This window comes from Watersipora subatra, chromosome 1, assembly GCF_963576615.1.
Source record: "Watersipora subatra chromosome 1, tzWatSuba1.1, whole genome shotgun sequence".
Taxonomy (NCBI): Eukaryota; Metazoa; Bryozoa; class Gymnolaemata; order Cheilostomatida; family Watersiporidae; genus Watersipora; species Watersipora subatra.
In genome coordinates, this window is record NC_088708.1 from 56130325 (window position 1) to 56145913 (window position 15589).

Below are 15589 nucleotides of genomic sequence, written 5' to 3' on the forward strand. Positions count from 1 at the left end.
ATGCTCATCACATTTCTCAGAAGCCACCAAGGTCTTCAAAAAAACACGCATACTAAAAACCATAATAAAATACAAACCACAACATTATGGGATGTCAAGGTCAAGCATAGAACTTTTTTATCTGTTCTGAATAAGAAAAATGAGATTCATGTCACACACAGCGACTGCAGAAAATACTGACAACTTTGTAAGCAGAGATAATATTCCGACAGCCAACTGCAAATAAACTGTAAGGATGCATATAAAAATCAACTAGGAGTTTGGCCTTTCTTTTAATTAACCATTCCGTTTATGGCTTCTGCGAGACGGCAACGTTGGTTTTTAGCCTAAAGTTCATAAAATCATTACAGTTCATCTAGAAAAAAGACTCTGCTCACACTGTATAACAAGATCTTTTAGTCTTGCATAAGCAGCTGAACCAGTATCGAACAAGGGGTGCAGCAAAAAGTCAGAAATGATGAAAATATGATTGTTTTGCATTTTTCATGAGACAATAACCCTAAGAGCTTGCTGATATTGCAAAGACCAGCGACATCTTTATAAATATTCTCAAGTTTTTAGACTATAATAACAAAACCTTGCCTTATAACAAACAATTTTGTTATACGCTTGTTTTGTACCGAATTCAGTCACTTGTCTTCGAAAGGGTAATTACCATCACTGCAGTATATCACTGAAGAGACATCACTGAAGATAACTCCAGGATAACATTACACGAATGCTCATCATGCCTTACAATGATAGATCTATGCTTCTTCTACAATCTGTCACATGTACTCCTCTAGAATACGTGTAGGAGATAACAAAAGCTGTAGACATACTTTTTTTAAATGATAAAAATTAACGGAAATGACAGCACAGTGATACAAGGTAACATGTCTATTGCTATCTACCTATAGCACTTTTTTAATAAAAACAATGTACAGTAAGCGGCTCTACAACAAAAATAATCCGTTCCAATAACATTTACGTTATGGAGATTTTACGTTATACAAACAGTTAAATACATATAAATTGCCTAATATGTTCCAAGAACTTTCCAAGCTCACCCCTTTGGCCATACAAGAAAAAACTAGACTTTTAATTTGTGGGTTGTACAGTGACTGCAGCAATATTAGTTTGTATCGGCAACTTTTCTTCTCTTTCTGATCAACTTTACTTTACTTCTAGACCTTGATGGCAGTAATTTCACAATAAGTTGATGGAGAGTGCACACCTTCGAGGATCATTTACAACGGTTTGCTTATTTATCTAAACAGCAGTCTATTCTGCAAACTAAAACTAATAACAAACATTTTATACGTCTCCAATAGAGCAAAACAAAAAAAGTATTTTTACTATAAAAAGAGCGGTACTACCTGTTGGTTGTCTATTTGTACCCAGGGGTTAATGTTAGGATAAAAAAATAACTTTCAATGATACTACAACTCGTGAAATTCAGACTAGTAGACCGATACTGTAACAGCTGCATCAATCAATCGCCTGTAAGTAGTTATGAACAATTGCGCAGCTACCCTATTCTTTGTTTTGTCTACACATCTGATAATTTATCACGACGAACTAGAATGTCACGGAAGTTGTATATATATACATGCAATAGATATAGCCCTATATAGTCATTTTTTCTCTCGCAAGTGTGGCGAGATAGGTTACCATTCATATCGAAATGAGAGCCCGACTTGAGACTTTACATTTTATGCAACTTTTTACGTTAGTACGAAGCACAAACTTCACACAAATTGTTTATGTTACCTGGAATTTACGTTATACATGTAGGAGGCCTATGCTATAGGAGCGTCTACGCTATAGGAGCGTCTACTGTGTATAGATGGACGAGAGCAAAAGTACTTACTGTAGGCAGTCATCAAAGATAGTCCTAGATAACATATCGGGAGATGTACACCTCTCGATACTTGAGCAATTGGTTTCACTGAGATAGCTTAAATGGTTGGGACTCTACAAAATATGAAGTAGCTGAGACATATTTATATATATATTTAGAAATATATTTACGACTAAATACAGATATATATAAATACAGTGAAACACGGATAACTCAAACTTCAAGAGACCGAGCAAAAGTGTTCGAGTTATTAGAGCGTTCAAGTTATCAGGACAGTCATAAGTGCACGTATTTATCAGTAGATACATGTACATATACAAACTATATATCAATCAAAAGCATAGATTGCTTGTTGCAAGTTAAAGGGTCTCTCGTGTGAAGTTTTAAATATTTTTAATCAGAAAGTATAGATATTTTTCTATCACTTGAGATTTGTTTGTTGCTTTAGGTGATGTGACTGCCAGGACGTTCTCAGATTAAAATTGGCAAAACTTGATCGCGGTTAAAACGCTCAGAAAAAATACATACGTATTTTTCTACCGAGCGTTTTAACCAAGATCAATTTTGCAGTAAGTCAGTTATTACAAAACTGCTTTACTATTAAAAACCCATTATCAATTTTGCCGATATTACTTTAAAGTTATCCAAATTTTACCTCGCTTTTCTTGCTTTCGGAGAGCTTATCGCTAAGCGGATGTTTGGTAAAATTTGATTTTTGCAAACGTTTAGAAAAGTCGTTAATGAAAATATTTGCCGATGTTGGTAATAATGAGGCCTAAGAACTACTAAAAGTCGATGTTTATCTCTATGGCTTGGAATAAAGTGATATTCTAAAGCGATAGTAACAACCGTCTCGGTAGCCGTTTGGAAAACAACTGTTCGAGTTAACGGAGTTTCGGTCGAGTTATTTAAAGCCATTTATCATTGCATGGGAACGAACCAAGCAAATTCATTCCAGTTAACCATGTGTTCGATATATCCAAGGACGATTTATCCGAGTTTCACTGTATATCTCCGATAAATAAAATTCTGACTTCATCCATTATATACATGTATACATATACACACGCGCACACGCACACACACATATGTAGGTACATAAACATGTATATAATGGATAAGTAAGTAGTCGGGCCTACTGTTAACAGCACTCTGAAAAGTGCGGACTGCTATGAATAGCTAGTGTTGGAATAGGTTAATGGTACATATCGGTCTCCAGGTTGATGTTTCTCTCTGGAGTCACTACAGGTCAGTTTCGTGCTTCTGCACTCTTCAGATGACTGATGGTGTCTTACGGCCAGCCGCACCAGATATACCATAAGTCACTTGAAGAGTGCAGAAGCACGAAACAAACCTGTAGTGACTCCAGAGAGAAACGACAACATGGAAAAATATATTTTCCATAAACCTATTCCAACTCTAGTTAGTTATACATAAACACGAATGTATGTATATATTGTCAAATGCTTCAAAAAATGATATGAAGGTTGGAATATAATTTCGTTAACTTCAATGTTCAACAGTGATTAGCCGGTTGGTTTAGCACTGTGAACCAATGAAAAATGTGATTCAACTCTCTGAGAAAGAACAGAACCTTATCATTTTGGTTGTGTAGAGATATAATTCATATGACTCAACTCTAATTTCAACATGATAAATAGGTTTTCCCAGTTTTCAATTTCCTAGACAATGACTAATCAAGAAGTAATCTTGTAATAAGAGTAAAAATAATGCATAAAAAAGAAGAGCATAAAAAATAGAAGTGAACATTTAGCTAGAGGCACAATGCCATACTAGCATTAACAGATAAGTACCTTTGCAACAGGCTACTTACACAAGTCATATACTAGAGCACATAAAGTCACAGGCGAGTAGCATCATTCTAGGAATCCAATACAGTCATGCGCTTAGCTAAATTTACATTTTGATTGTAACACTGATTGGTTTTTGTTTGCCAATAGCGGAATAAGGTGATCGGACCATGCGGTAGTTTACGCGGGTATCAGGCTAGTAGACTACCGACAGAGTGTGTAAAAGAAGAGTCTGAAGATATTTGCCACACGTCGGTGTAGGAGTGAAGGATTGTTACAGCCGAGCAGTAAGGTAAACAAATTCAGCCCAGCCAGCTAAAACCAGCCAGCTAAAGCCAGTCAACCATCGCTAATGGTAATCGTGGCAATACAACTATCAGACAATGAACTGCTAAACGCAGCGACGTCACGCCTCAGCAGTTACAACTACAGTTGACAGGGTAGAATGTGTAAACAATGGCCTGAAAAAAAACAGAACGGGTGTCAAACAACAGGACTAGAGATGAGTGAATGGAAGATCCAACATGAGTTTTGAAGCCTCGTCTATGCCGAACATAATACTGAATGCAAGGAAACAAGATATCGCTAGCCATAGCAAATAACTGCAGCTTAGTACCGAAACCAAAATATAAAAAGAAGGGCCAGTAAATATTTAATGTATTGTTTGCCGTTATTCAACTATTATTTTGTTATACATTTTCTGTGACTACAACCTTCAATTCACTATCTTAACTCCTCCACAATACTATTAAATTACCAACTTATTTTATTATACATTTTCTGTGACTACAACCTTCAATTCACTATCTTAACTCCACAATACTATTAAATTACCAACTGTTAATACCCGTTTGTTTTTTGTTTAAGCGCTTAATGAAAACCATCATTTTGTAGATGATTCCTGATGACAATAAAAAGTTATAGATATATACATAAAGCTCTCTCAGTTCAACATGGCTAGAATCATTTGTCACTAAACACAAACACAATTTGGTTTCACTGCAAGCTATAAAAGAAGACCGAGAACCATGTGAAAATTGTGCAAAGAATAGAGCTGTTTAAGCAAATCTGTGGCATTTTTACATTTGCACAAAAGACACCAGTCGCTTCAACTCCGTAATACTATTCATTCCAATGGTGAATTTTTCTCAGCGTACAAAATTAACAAGCCGCATCCAAGTGATCAAGGTAAATAAACATACAGTTATTTTTCGATATAGGTATTCAATCACATCATCAATTAGTCAATACTACACTAGTACAGGTAAACACCTACTTACGATTGCCTGAATATACAAATCTTTCAACACACAAAATAAAAGTTGAGCAAAGATTCAACTCTACACCCGAAGTACATTTTAGTACACAACGCTTGAAGTTTTTAGGAGCAACACAGTTCCATAATGGAAGCTATAAAGCTGAAGGCAACAAGTGGAAAGAAATGTAAAAAACACAAAATTTATATTCAGAAAACAAACTTCAATTATCTAGTTAAGAGAAAATTCTATTGTTGCATATCTATATCTTTATCCCCACAACGACTCCCTCCTGCCCAGCAAAACCTACACACCCGTTCACATGTTTTCGCGTGTTTCACCTCACCTTACTAAAACCCTCTTTATTGTTTATTGTTTTTAATTTATTCTTTCTATTTCTCTTTACATCGCTTTTACACAATGTTTGTTTAATCGTTATCTGCAGAATTTATGAAGAAATTATCATAGGTTTTTTGGCAGTGGCATAAATTAAATGAATTACAATATATTCATGTGGTAATAGATCCAACATGTGATTGTTCCAAGGCTCAAAATGAGGCAGAGAACTAACTAAATTTGTATTTGTAAGTATGAGCGTTAGATCTGCTGATTATATATCCAGCTGTGAACACTACAAGCTAAAACAGCAAGGGAGGGCACTTCAGACACACAAATAAAGCATCTGATAGCGTACCCACCTGGCTGGATAGATATTTATCCACTATTGCATTATGTTTCTCTTCTAATTCTTCTTCCTTACATATTTCATAGGAGATCTACAACAAGGAGGTAGCGGTGTCAAAGAGTGCATTTTTATTCCTGAACAGAATAGCAAATCTCTGGTGCACAGTAGTTAGATAAACCAATACCCAGTACTGGAATGCTCTAGATTAAACTTCCTGTGGATTCACAATTGTATGACCTTAGTAGCAGGTCGCTGAGAGTATGTTCTGCAAGGATGAGATCGATGCTGACAAGGCTAAGCTGACAAGGCCAAAGTATTGACTCGTTCTTTTATCTAGCCCTCCATACATTTCGCTTCCAAACGATGGATTTTCAAACGTAAATTACTGTAGAAAAAAATTTGAAAAAAGTTATTTTCATACTGTTAGAGCAAAAAAATAGAAACTAGCTATGTTCCACTTTTGTAATATTGAACAAGCTTGATAAAAACACAAACATTAAAACGGAAATAGCCTTTGGTGGCCTTCAAACTATTAAGATTGCAACAAATGACAATGCAATGACAAATAACGGCTCATAGTACAACCCGAGTTTTTAGCAAAGCATATCCGAAGTTTTTTTTCAAGAGAAAAAAATCCCTAATCATATGGTAGGAGTCGTTTATACATGAATATGAGGTTATCTTAAGCAAAGTAAGTCGCAGATAAAAACATACTAACAATACATGACTCAGAGTATCTAGTTGACAGGGTGAATAATTGGTAACCGACTATAACGACATCAATTTGCTTTTTCATTGACTCGCACTACTGACTGGGCACAAGCATGCCAAACGATTGTAAATTACTAATGGTTAGGATACTTCTCAGTCTCGAAGCTATTGTTCAACCTTTTTCAACCTTTTCACTGCCGTAAACACATTTATGCGTTTTCTAGGGTCGACTGCCGTAAACAGACGTATTTTTGCTACTTTCCCAGCAATTGCGTAGTAACCTAATTTATTATTCGTTGACAACATAACCAACAATCTTTGGGACTTTTATGGTATTGACAGTGTTGTCCGAAGATTTTATAAAATTAGCCTAAAATAACGAAGTAATTTTAAATTTTTGTTTGGGAATTTCCATCTTAAAAAAGGAAAATTTTTGTGTAAGTTTTGTAAATACTTCCCGAGTTAGAAAAGAGATAATTACTTATGTTGATGACATTACAGCCAATTCAGATTCAGATTTTTGTGATTACACCGATAATTAAAGTAGCAGCACCGACTCTGTTGGTGATGTAAGTAATAGTTTTGTAAGAGTAAGGAATATTGTAGTGGATCGTTTTAGCTTCGTAGCGATCATAGCTTCGCATAGCTTTGGCAATGCACACAGTATAGATACATTGAATTTTTGGCATAGCACTATTTGTTAATATGTTAGCAAAATAAAATATATTAACACAAGTGTTCTAGATAGTTTGAAGTGGAAAAAGTTGTATACATATCATGAAACAAAATCGGCAATTTTCGGTGAAATGGCTGGCAGTAGGCCGATAGCTAAATTTGTACATGGATGGCAGTGAAAGGGTTAACCAATAATAATAATAATCTAGCTTTATCGCAACTTACTATCGTGAAGTAACAGTCAAATATGAGATGTTAACTATTATGAAACTTTAAAAGGAAAAAATAACTCTGACCTTTGGCCTGACATTCAGTCATCTTACAAAACAAGTTGAAGAGGGAACTATGGCGATTAACTGTCCATCAAATTCAAAAGATTATTTCTAAAATCCTCAAATTTTGTTACACGATACGACACTACTAAATGCAACATTTTTCTTCACTGTGTATTCGCTAGCAGTAATTAATCATAAGGTGATTTAAATTTTAAACAATGTTTCCTCATTGTGCCTCAGCCTCTAGTTGATGAACAAAAGTATGATCGTGATGGGAGGTGATACGGGTAACTGACAACATGTTTCAATTTATGAACTGTCCATCTTTATTAACAGAGATAAAAATATCTGACTGATGGAAGTTCATGGGTGTTCGTTCAACCCCCAACTCATCCGATAAACAAAAACTGAAAGTCTTAGCTCGACTAATAGCGATAAAAAATACCATTTAGCGATGTTTATTAAATTGACAAAATTAAATTGAAATATAGGGTGCTTTCAAAATTTCCTACTTCTGGGGGTTCTGCTGTGGCATACATGTGGCATTTGGATTTGAATTGCATGCTTACAATTGTAGAAGAATTACTGTAGTTGTGAAGCTCGTGGATATAAGGACCAGATAACCATTAGGGTTTGTTGATAATGGATAAATTATATACATTGATGTACAATTTTAAAACATTTTTTATCGTCCATGAATCATCTTTTAATAGCTCACCTTTTAAAAAACTTCCATTTCACTGAAAGGGACATGTAGAGACTAACTAACTGTAAGTGAGTGGACATGCGTAAGCCTAAACAAATAGCGCCATGCAATGACAGCCATTTTATATAGTTTATCACCAGGATATCCCTCTAGGGTACGCGTAAAGAGTCTGAAAGTCCCCATAATTGATTGTGTGTGGCTGGCTATTCACATATCTTCCATAGTCATAATATCCTACCAACAGTCCTAGCTCGGCCAGTAAAACAAATACCAGTCGACGTCGGCAGCTAAAAACCTGACCACAGAATGTAGTTTCGTCCTCAAAACCAGTGCTTGAGGGTAAGCAAAGCACTATAGAAGTACCTAGCTCTCTACTAGTACTGTTTCTACTAGTACTGTTTAACCTGCCTGTAGGCAGGTGTGCGCCATCAGCCATGCCTACGCATTGTACACATTGGTTCAATTCCATCAGAATCTTATTTTATTTCAGACACTACCAGCTTCATCGTTTTATGTCCTTGTAACATTATAATTATTATTACGTACAGTTCAACAGATACTGGAAGAACTAGTTTCTGACCTATTAAAAGATCATAATTTATTGCTACGCCACCATATGTAAGTAGATAAAAACAGTTTAATTAACAGACTGCACAGGTGCAGAGATCATGAGAAAAATGATGATCCAGTTTGAGAGTTCATCCCTGACGCACGAGCTAACTGATCTGGCATCATACCCACATACATACTAAGACAATACATGAATATTTTTCAATTTATTAATGCTAGAGGGAATTCTGAATGAAGCAATTACGTCACAGTGATAACTGCACTGGTCATTTTAGCTTACCCAGACACAAACGCGTGCGCAAAGCAGCTACTTTAGATGACCAAGCTGATGTAAGCTTTGTATAAAATTACCTACATTTTTGACAACCGAAATATTTCAAATTATTAGAGGCGCTAAGATTGAAAATAATAAAAATATTAAAGATTGAAAATAATACTAACAGCAGTTAAAGAAAATTTGAAAAGATTGTCTGTGCTGGAATCGGATACATGGGCTGGTGTAAATTAGAGCTTCACGATTTAAAAAAATCACCAAATGATTCGATATTGCATATAGACGATTTGCGATATGTATATATAAGTTTTTAACTTATATATACATATCGCAAAACCTATATACATGTATATATGTTTTTTATCAAGTTTCAACTAGTTATCAACTTTTACTTGTTTTACTTGTTAAAGGTTTTTTACTTGATAATATTGCGTTATGTCGCAATAGTATTAAGCACAAAACTTATTAATTTTTGTTTATATTTATTTGTATATTTCAAGTTAAAAAGAAACCGTTTTGTGTTAATGATAATTAGAAACTTTTATTTCATGAATGCCAATGTGTGTGAAAGATCATGTAATGAGCGTATTATAGGACGAGAAAGCTCCTTCACTCTGTCAGGGGTGAGATTAATCGCCATTACACTGTTATATCGTTTATACGATTGGCGATGTCTCTTTAAATGGTGGCGATTTTTAAATCGTCTGCCTTAAAAACCTCCACTAAACAATTAAATCACCATAACAAGAAGCTCGAGTATTAATGGTTAGAGGAGTGTGACAGCAGAGAAAATGATTTTGTGACGACCAACTTCGTTTTGATCAAGAGTAATTTCCTCGTGAAAAAATTAAGAATGAATCGGCATGCTTGTGTGTGAGCAGCAGCACAAGTCAAAGACAAACCTGAAATACTCCAAATGTTGTTACGTAGCCAACTGTCTACTTGACCGACTAAAATAAATAATGCTCATACCACAAAATTTTTTGTCTGAAGATTTAGTAGCCTTTGTTCAAGATAACCAAAAATTCATTGCTATGACAAATCATTATTATAACTACGTGAACGTTGATATCACCCCTAAATTGTCAGATGCACATCTCTAGAGAATGTGATGTGCATTACGGTCTGTTGGGTACCGCTGTCTACCAATACGAGCAATACTATTATAACTATACTATATTGTACTATATACATTGTAATAATGTGAAAGTCACCTGTTTGGTATTACATATGCTTTCATTTAGTTTTCATCAAACTTAGTCCCACCAATTAATACATCAGCCATTTTAGGAATATTTGAACTGGTGACAAATAGGCTAAAAAGACCTGAGGTTATTTTTAACCGTATTTTTTTAGTTAGTTTCAAATTATCACAACAAAATAATCATGTTTGGTAACATAACACAAAAAAAGTGTGCTCATTAATACCAGGATTATCGAATGAAACGCAAGCGAAGCAGACGTGTTCCAAACCAACAAAAACATGATGGACCTTGTTCTGATACCGTCAGCAGCATCTGCTGAGCACTCTGGTGCTAAACATCAGTCTGTGTAGCCCACAGTACATCTCACGTTTATACAACAGGTTACATCAAATAGTAGTTTGTAGCCACATCTGATGATTAACTAGATTATGCAACGAACTTAACCAAAAACTTGCTAGGGCGATGAAAAAGGTTATTTCATGCTTGTATTTTAAAAGCTCAAAACAGAGAGAGAGAGAGCACTGTTGTGTTTGAAAAGAGGAAGAATAATAAAAATAAGAAGAATAAGGATAATGAACACAGTATTTTATCTACAAGCGTCAAAGTCATAACCAAAAAAACTTAATTCTTCGACAGCGTGTTTTTCTAGTCTAAAAATCTAGACAGAGTATTAGTGAAAAAAGTGATCATGAAATCGCCTAGCCAGTCATGTTTCTAATGTAATTATTTAAAAATGAACACATTTTCATAAAATTTTGTGCAATGCTTTTAACTTCGACTTTTTTATTAACATACTCAATTTATAATCAGTCACCTAACAGAAGCGAAACATTTAACACTAAGTCTTGTTTACTTGCAATGGCAGGTCAGTATCTCAACTACCTAAAACTTGCACTTGGTAAATGTTTAACGATTTTCCAGCAATTACAACATGTAAGACTTATTGATTGTGGCAGTGGTCAATAGCAAAAAATCATGATTTTATAATCAGCTACGGCAAACTAGTCTAGTGTTACCCTATTTTACTTAGTTAATCATAATATATGGACAGCTACATATTCAACGTTCACACAAGTTTTTGTATATTCATCACTCTTAGCCTTTTATCAACCACCGTTGATTTATTTTTAATTGTGCAACATCACACAGTTTTGTGAAGAATTAAAAAACCGGACGAAAAACTTGAGTCTGGTAGGGGGTTTAAAAATTTATTCAATTTCCGGCACTTCGCTGATGTGATAGCAGCTGCTACAATTCTACGTCACAATATATCTGGAGGAGAAAGAAGTAGTCAATAAATGTGGAAGGACAAAACCATAATTATATATTCAAATCGGTATACATAGTAAATGGCAGAAATGGTATAAAATTGAGACTATAAAAACTGTTAGAAAATATTTAATCCTTTTGGTACCATATTCAAAATGTTCATAACAGCAATATTTATGTACAACACAAATGGCTAGGAAATACCACACTTGATCATAATGAAAAAATGTGAATCATATACTTTAAAAGGTATTTTGCTTGGATGTTTGTGAAATACGAAACAACACAATTTCTTTATTAAAATTCATGATAATAAAATATGATATATGCAGCAAGAGTGGGAAAGTTTAATCTAAATGGTGTGCAATGAAGCACAACCAAAAAAATAATGCTAGCTATCAGAGATAACTTTCTGAACAAAAACATTTTTTGAACTATAATTTGACTAACTGTGGCAAATGGCTGCCTGTCACTGTTCACCAGTTTCTATAGTATAACTATACTATAGAATAACTATACGAGTTAAAGCTCAAGTTAACGATAAAAATAATTATGAACTATTAAGCAGTCTCAAACTTTGTCAGCCGTAGGAGTCAGATAGCGACAGCAGAGCATGGGATTGACATGTTCAAGTCAATGTGTTCAGCCGATTGAGTGAATTTACAGATGGGCCTGCGTAACTCAGGTTATTGAATTCTCATTACGATTTTTATGAAAAAGGATATAATAATGGGTGAGCAAAGCGTGTAATAATTTACTAAAGTACATTTCTGAGTAAGTTTTCGATTTTACGTCAAGAGGAAATTGTCAAAACATCCAACCTGATTATTCGATAAGGTCAAATTGCGTATAAGCTTCCAACGCATGTAACTATTCAGACAGTGAATTTTATGTAAGTATGTTGCAAGACCATTCAGTTTTTTCATCAGAAATAAAAGACTGCATTAAGATGCAAACATTCCATTATAAAATTGTTTCTTTGACTAAAGTCAGATAAGCATCAATTTTGTGCCTCATTGTTGTCAGCATTTGATATCTAGGCAGTGGCTAGAGGAGAGCTTGTAAATATGCTAGTAAATATTTACTAACCTATTACTGATATGACTAATGTTATACAAAAATCTGTAGACATATAATTTGGCATTACTTGATACAATTCCTAGAAAGGCACACTTATAAACTGCTTTGCAAACAGCGCTGAACACCTCAAAACAATTGCAAGCAGAACATTGACTGTGTTAACATCACCACAATCTCCATGAACTTTCCAAACATCTTGCTACATCTTTGAAATGAACACACGTTTTCTCTCAACTTATTAACTTACAATGGCTTCATAGAAGTCCAAGGAATGTTTCGCCAACTCAAACTGTTCACAGAACTGCCGAAAGAGGCAGCTCCCTATCGGCTGTTGCTCCACCACAAACTCATATGTACATTCTGAAATGGCAGTCATCTGAATTCAACCAACCATGAAAATATTATTCACTGCAAAGTACAGAATCTCATGATTTACTGCAACCGAGAGCAAACGCTAATCAATGGTTCAGCAACGGCAATAATAAGCAGTAGACATACATGATCCAATAAACTCCTACATAGGAGAGACAAGCGATGACACAAGGTGGACAAGCCGAGAAGAACAAACGAACGTCACAATGATATGATGCTGGACGTCACAATGATATGATGTCGTTGGAGCATCAGTGTAATAATTACGCTAATTAGCTCAGAAATTACCAATATCGTCTTTCAGAGGCAGGCAGACGGAGATGTGTGGGAATTGTAAGATACTCCTCCACTTTTTACTTCGACCTTTTCGTTTGCCGTCAACTCCTGCATATAAATCGAAACAAGCCTTACTGATTGGATTCAAGTTTTCGCTGACTCACTGTGATTTCTAATTCTAGAAGCACAGCATCCCCTCAAAAAATGCAAAACACTACTTGTTAGTATCAACTACACTACGCATTGACTTTTGCTGAGCAAAGCCCCTTCATGCCTCATTCACGGCAGAAGCGGCAGCATTCTATACACTCCATATTGAAAAGTCCTGGACATAGTCCTGGACATAAGTATCTCATGGTGTATATACTATATAGTAACTATTATTTGCTCACATTAAACAAGCAACAATATATAGAACACTAAAACGCATGGTGATCATTGAAAGAGAGAGTTGCAGTTTTGGGTAAACAACTACCAACTAACTTTCTCAACCACTAAAAAAATCCTCTAACAGCAGTTAGCAAAAATATAGAGAAAGACTGTCGCAATAGACATAACACTATGTTGAACAAATGGACAGCCAATCAATTATATGAGTCGAAAACCAAAATCTAATGCATCATCTATGCACTGTGTGGTTACAATGCACATGATGAATAATGAATAATCCGTCGCAGTCAATTGTCCAGATTATTGAAGACAAAATAATTACAATTAGAATAATGAATCGACTATTTGTAAGTTTGTCTACATTTCTGGTTCCAATGATATAACACTTCAACCTTTTAATGAAAATTTAACACTGCTATGAAAAAGTAGGCATCCAAAAAAATGGTCAACTATGTGAGCATCTCCAAGTGCAACTAATAAATTGTTCCACAGACAACTTTTACCTAATCATTTCATTATTGTTAAGAACTAGACAGCGAATACTTCATTTGGAAATTACTGCAAAGGTAAGCGGCAAAGCCATGTTGGATGAGAAATATTTTTTGGAAATCATTGAAGTTAAGCAAGAAATACAAACAGTTCCAGCAAAATTCTCCAAGTGCAAAAACTAGCCTTACTAAGTATTGAACATACCAATTTGGTTGTAAGTAAATTTTTAGTAAAAAGATGATTTATTATGAACGAATGAGAAAACTAGCCTATCCTGAAATCATGCCCTACCATTGATTGCAGAAAGATTTCAAATACAACAACTAAATCACCTAACAAGCACTATGTGGTACTACACTGGTAGTTTCGTCAAATGTTTGCTTTTGTAGGTCTATAAAAACTATGAAAAAATATATTAAAATCTCTAAAAACATTGTAAAAGATCCAAATAGATGATTTAGATGCTTGAATAAATTAATACATTCATCGTGATATTTAATGCTGTTTAAAACCTGGAAACGTGCGCTGTGACTAAAGAGAAATAAGTTCTCATTACACTTACCTTCTCTAGCTTTTATGAAGATTTGGTTGGCCACTATATTTTCTATCTCCATATTATGCTAACCCATTGAGTCATTTGTCTGTCAGCCACGCCTGACACCTCAGTGACTCAGTTTAAAGTCTAAAAGTATAACGATTAACGACACGATACTCACTGATAATGCATGATTAATTGATGATTGTGTTTAATTAATTCAAAAGCCTGGTTCAAAAGCCTTAATACAACCAAGTAAAAGCTAACAAAACAAACGTATTACCTAAAGCTACAGCACTTGAAAAATGGCTCTCGCACTAAATACTAGGTTTACAGATATAACAATACTTTAGGTAGCACAAATGGAGCAATCGGATAGTTTACGCGTTACACAGTTAAAAATGTCCGTGTAGTATGGTGCGAGCAGTAATAGAAATAAACGCAAACAAATCGTACGAGGAAGTATCAATGGAAAGAATTGATGCATCATTATTGCTTAATCAGCAGTGGAAATCTGTTAATAACTAGCTAGACGAGGAATATCATTAAGTTATGCAAGTGAATATTCATAAAGAATGTTTATGTGCGTTATTTCATTGAATATATTTCATACACACACTATTAATTTAAATTACGATGATGTGTACTAATAAGTTTTTCAGACCAGAACAAAAAAGGCTAAAAAGCCGAATGTTTAAAAACATTGTGTAGATTTAATTAAAAACGCATCCCGATTGTGCCGTCTGGTAACGAATATATCTATTATCCGTTTTCAGTTTTTAATGCACGATATATAATTTATAAACATACCACAAATTATCGTTTGATTGTGTCATGTTATATCACTATTTTGTGAGGAAAAACGAAAATTAGTAATTGCAGAAGCAAGGAACTGAACTACTTCTACGCTGGAAACGGAGTGATCGCAGGTGCTACGAATAGCCGTAGAGGGAGCTTGATGACCTATATAACCGCAAAAAATATATTATTTGTTGTAGCTAAAAGTTGTTATTTTATAACGAAAATGTTTTATTTTTTGTTTTTAAAAAATAAAAAAATTAAAACAGATCATTAGATAATTATTTGCGTTACAATTGTTTAAAGTGTTTATTTTATTGGAGAGCATAGCTTGAGTTCTTCAACGTGAGAAAATAACAAGCTAAATGT

The 15589-nt window shown here is 34.6% G+C and overlaps 1 protein-coding gene across 1 annotated transcript in view; it reads right to left on the reverse strand.

Annotated features, from left to right (window-relative positions):
* The window catches only part of LOC137385631 (G protein-coupled receptor kinase 6-like), a 33778-nt gene extending 18419 nt beyond the window's left edge, over window positions 1-15359 (reverse strand). Inside the window, exons 1-6 of the mRNA XM_068072134.1 lie at window positions 15233-15359; window positions 14450-14569; window positions 13021-13116; window positions 12608-12720; window positions 5609-5686; window positions 1853-1956 (exon numbers count right to left, since the gene is read on the reverse strand). Coding sequence (XP_067928235.1) covers window positions 1853-1956; window positions 5609-5686; window positions 12608-12720; window positions 13021-13116; window positions 14450-14501 — 443 coding nt within the window. The 5' untranslated portion in view covers window positions 14502-14569; window positions 15233-15359. The remainder of the gene's footprint in view (window positions 1-1852; window positions 1957-5608; window positions 5687-12607; window positions 12721-13020; window positions 13117-14449; window positions 14570-15232) is intronic.
* Between the last annotated feature and the right edge of the window lie 230 nt (window positions 15360-15589).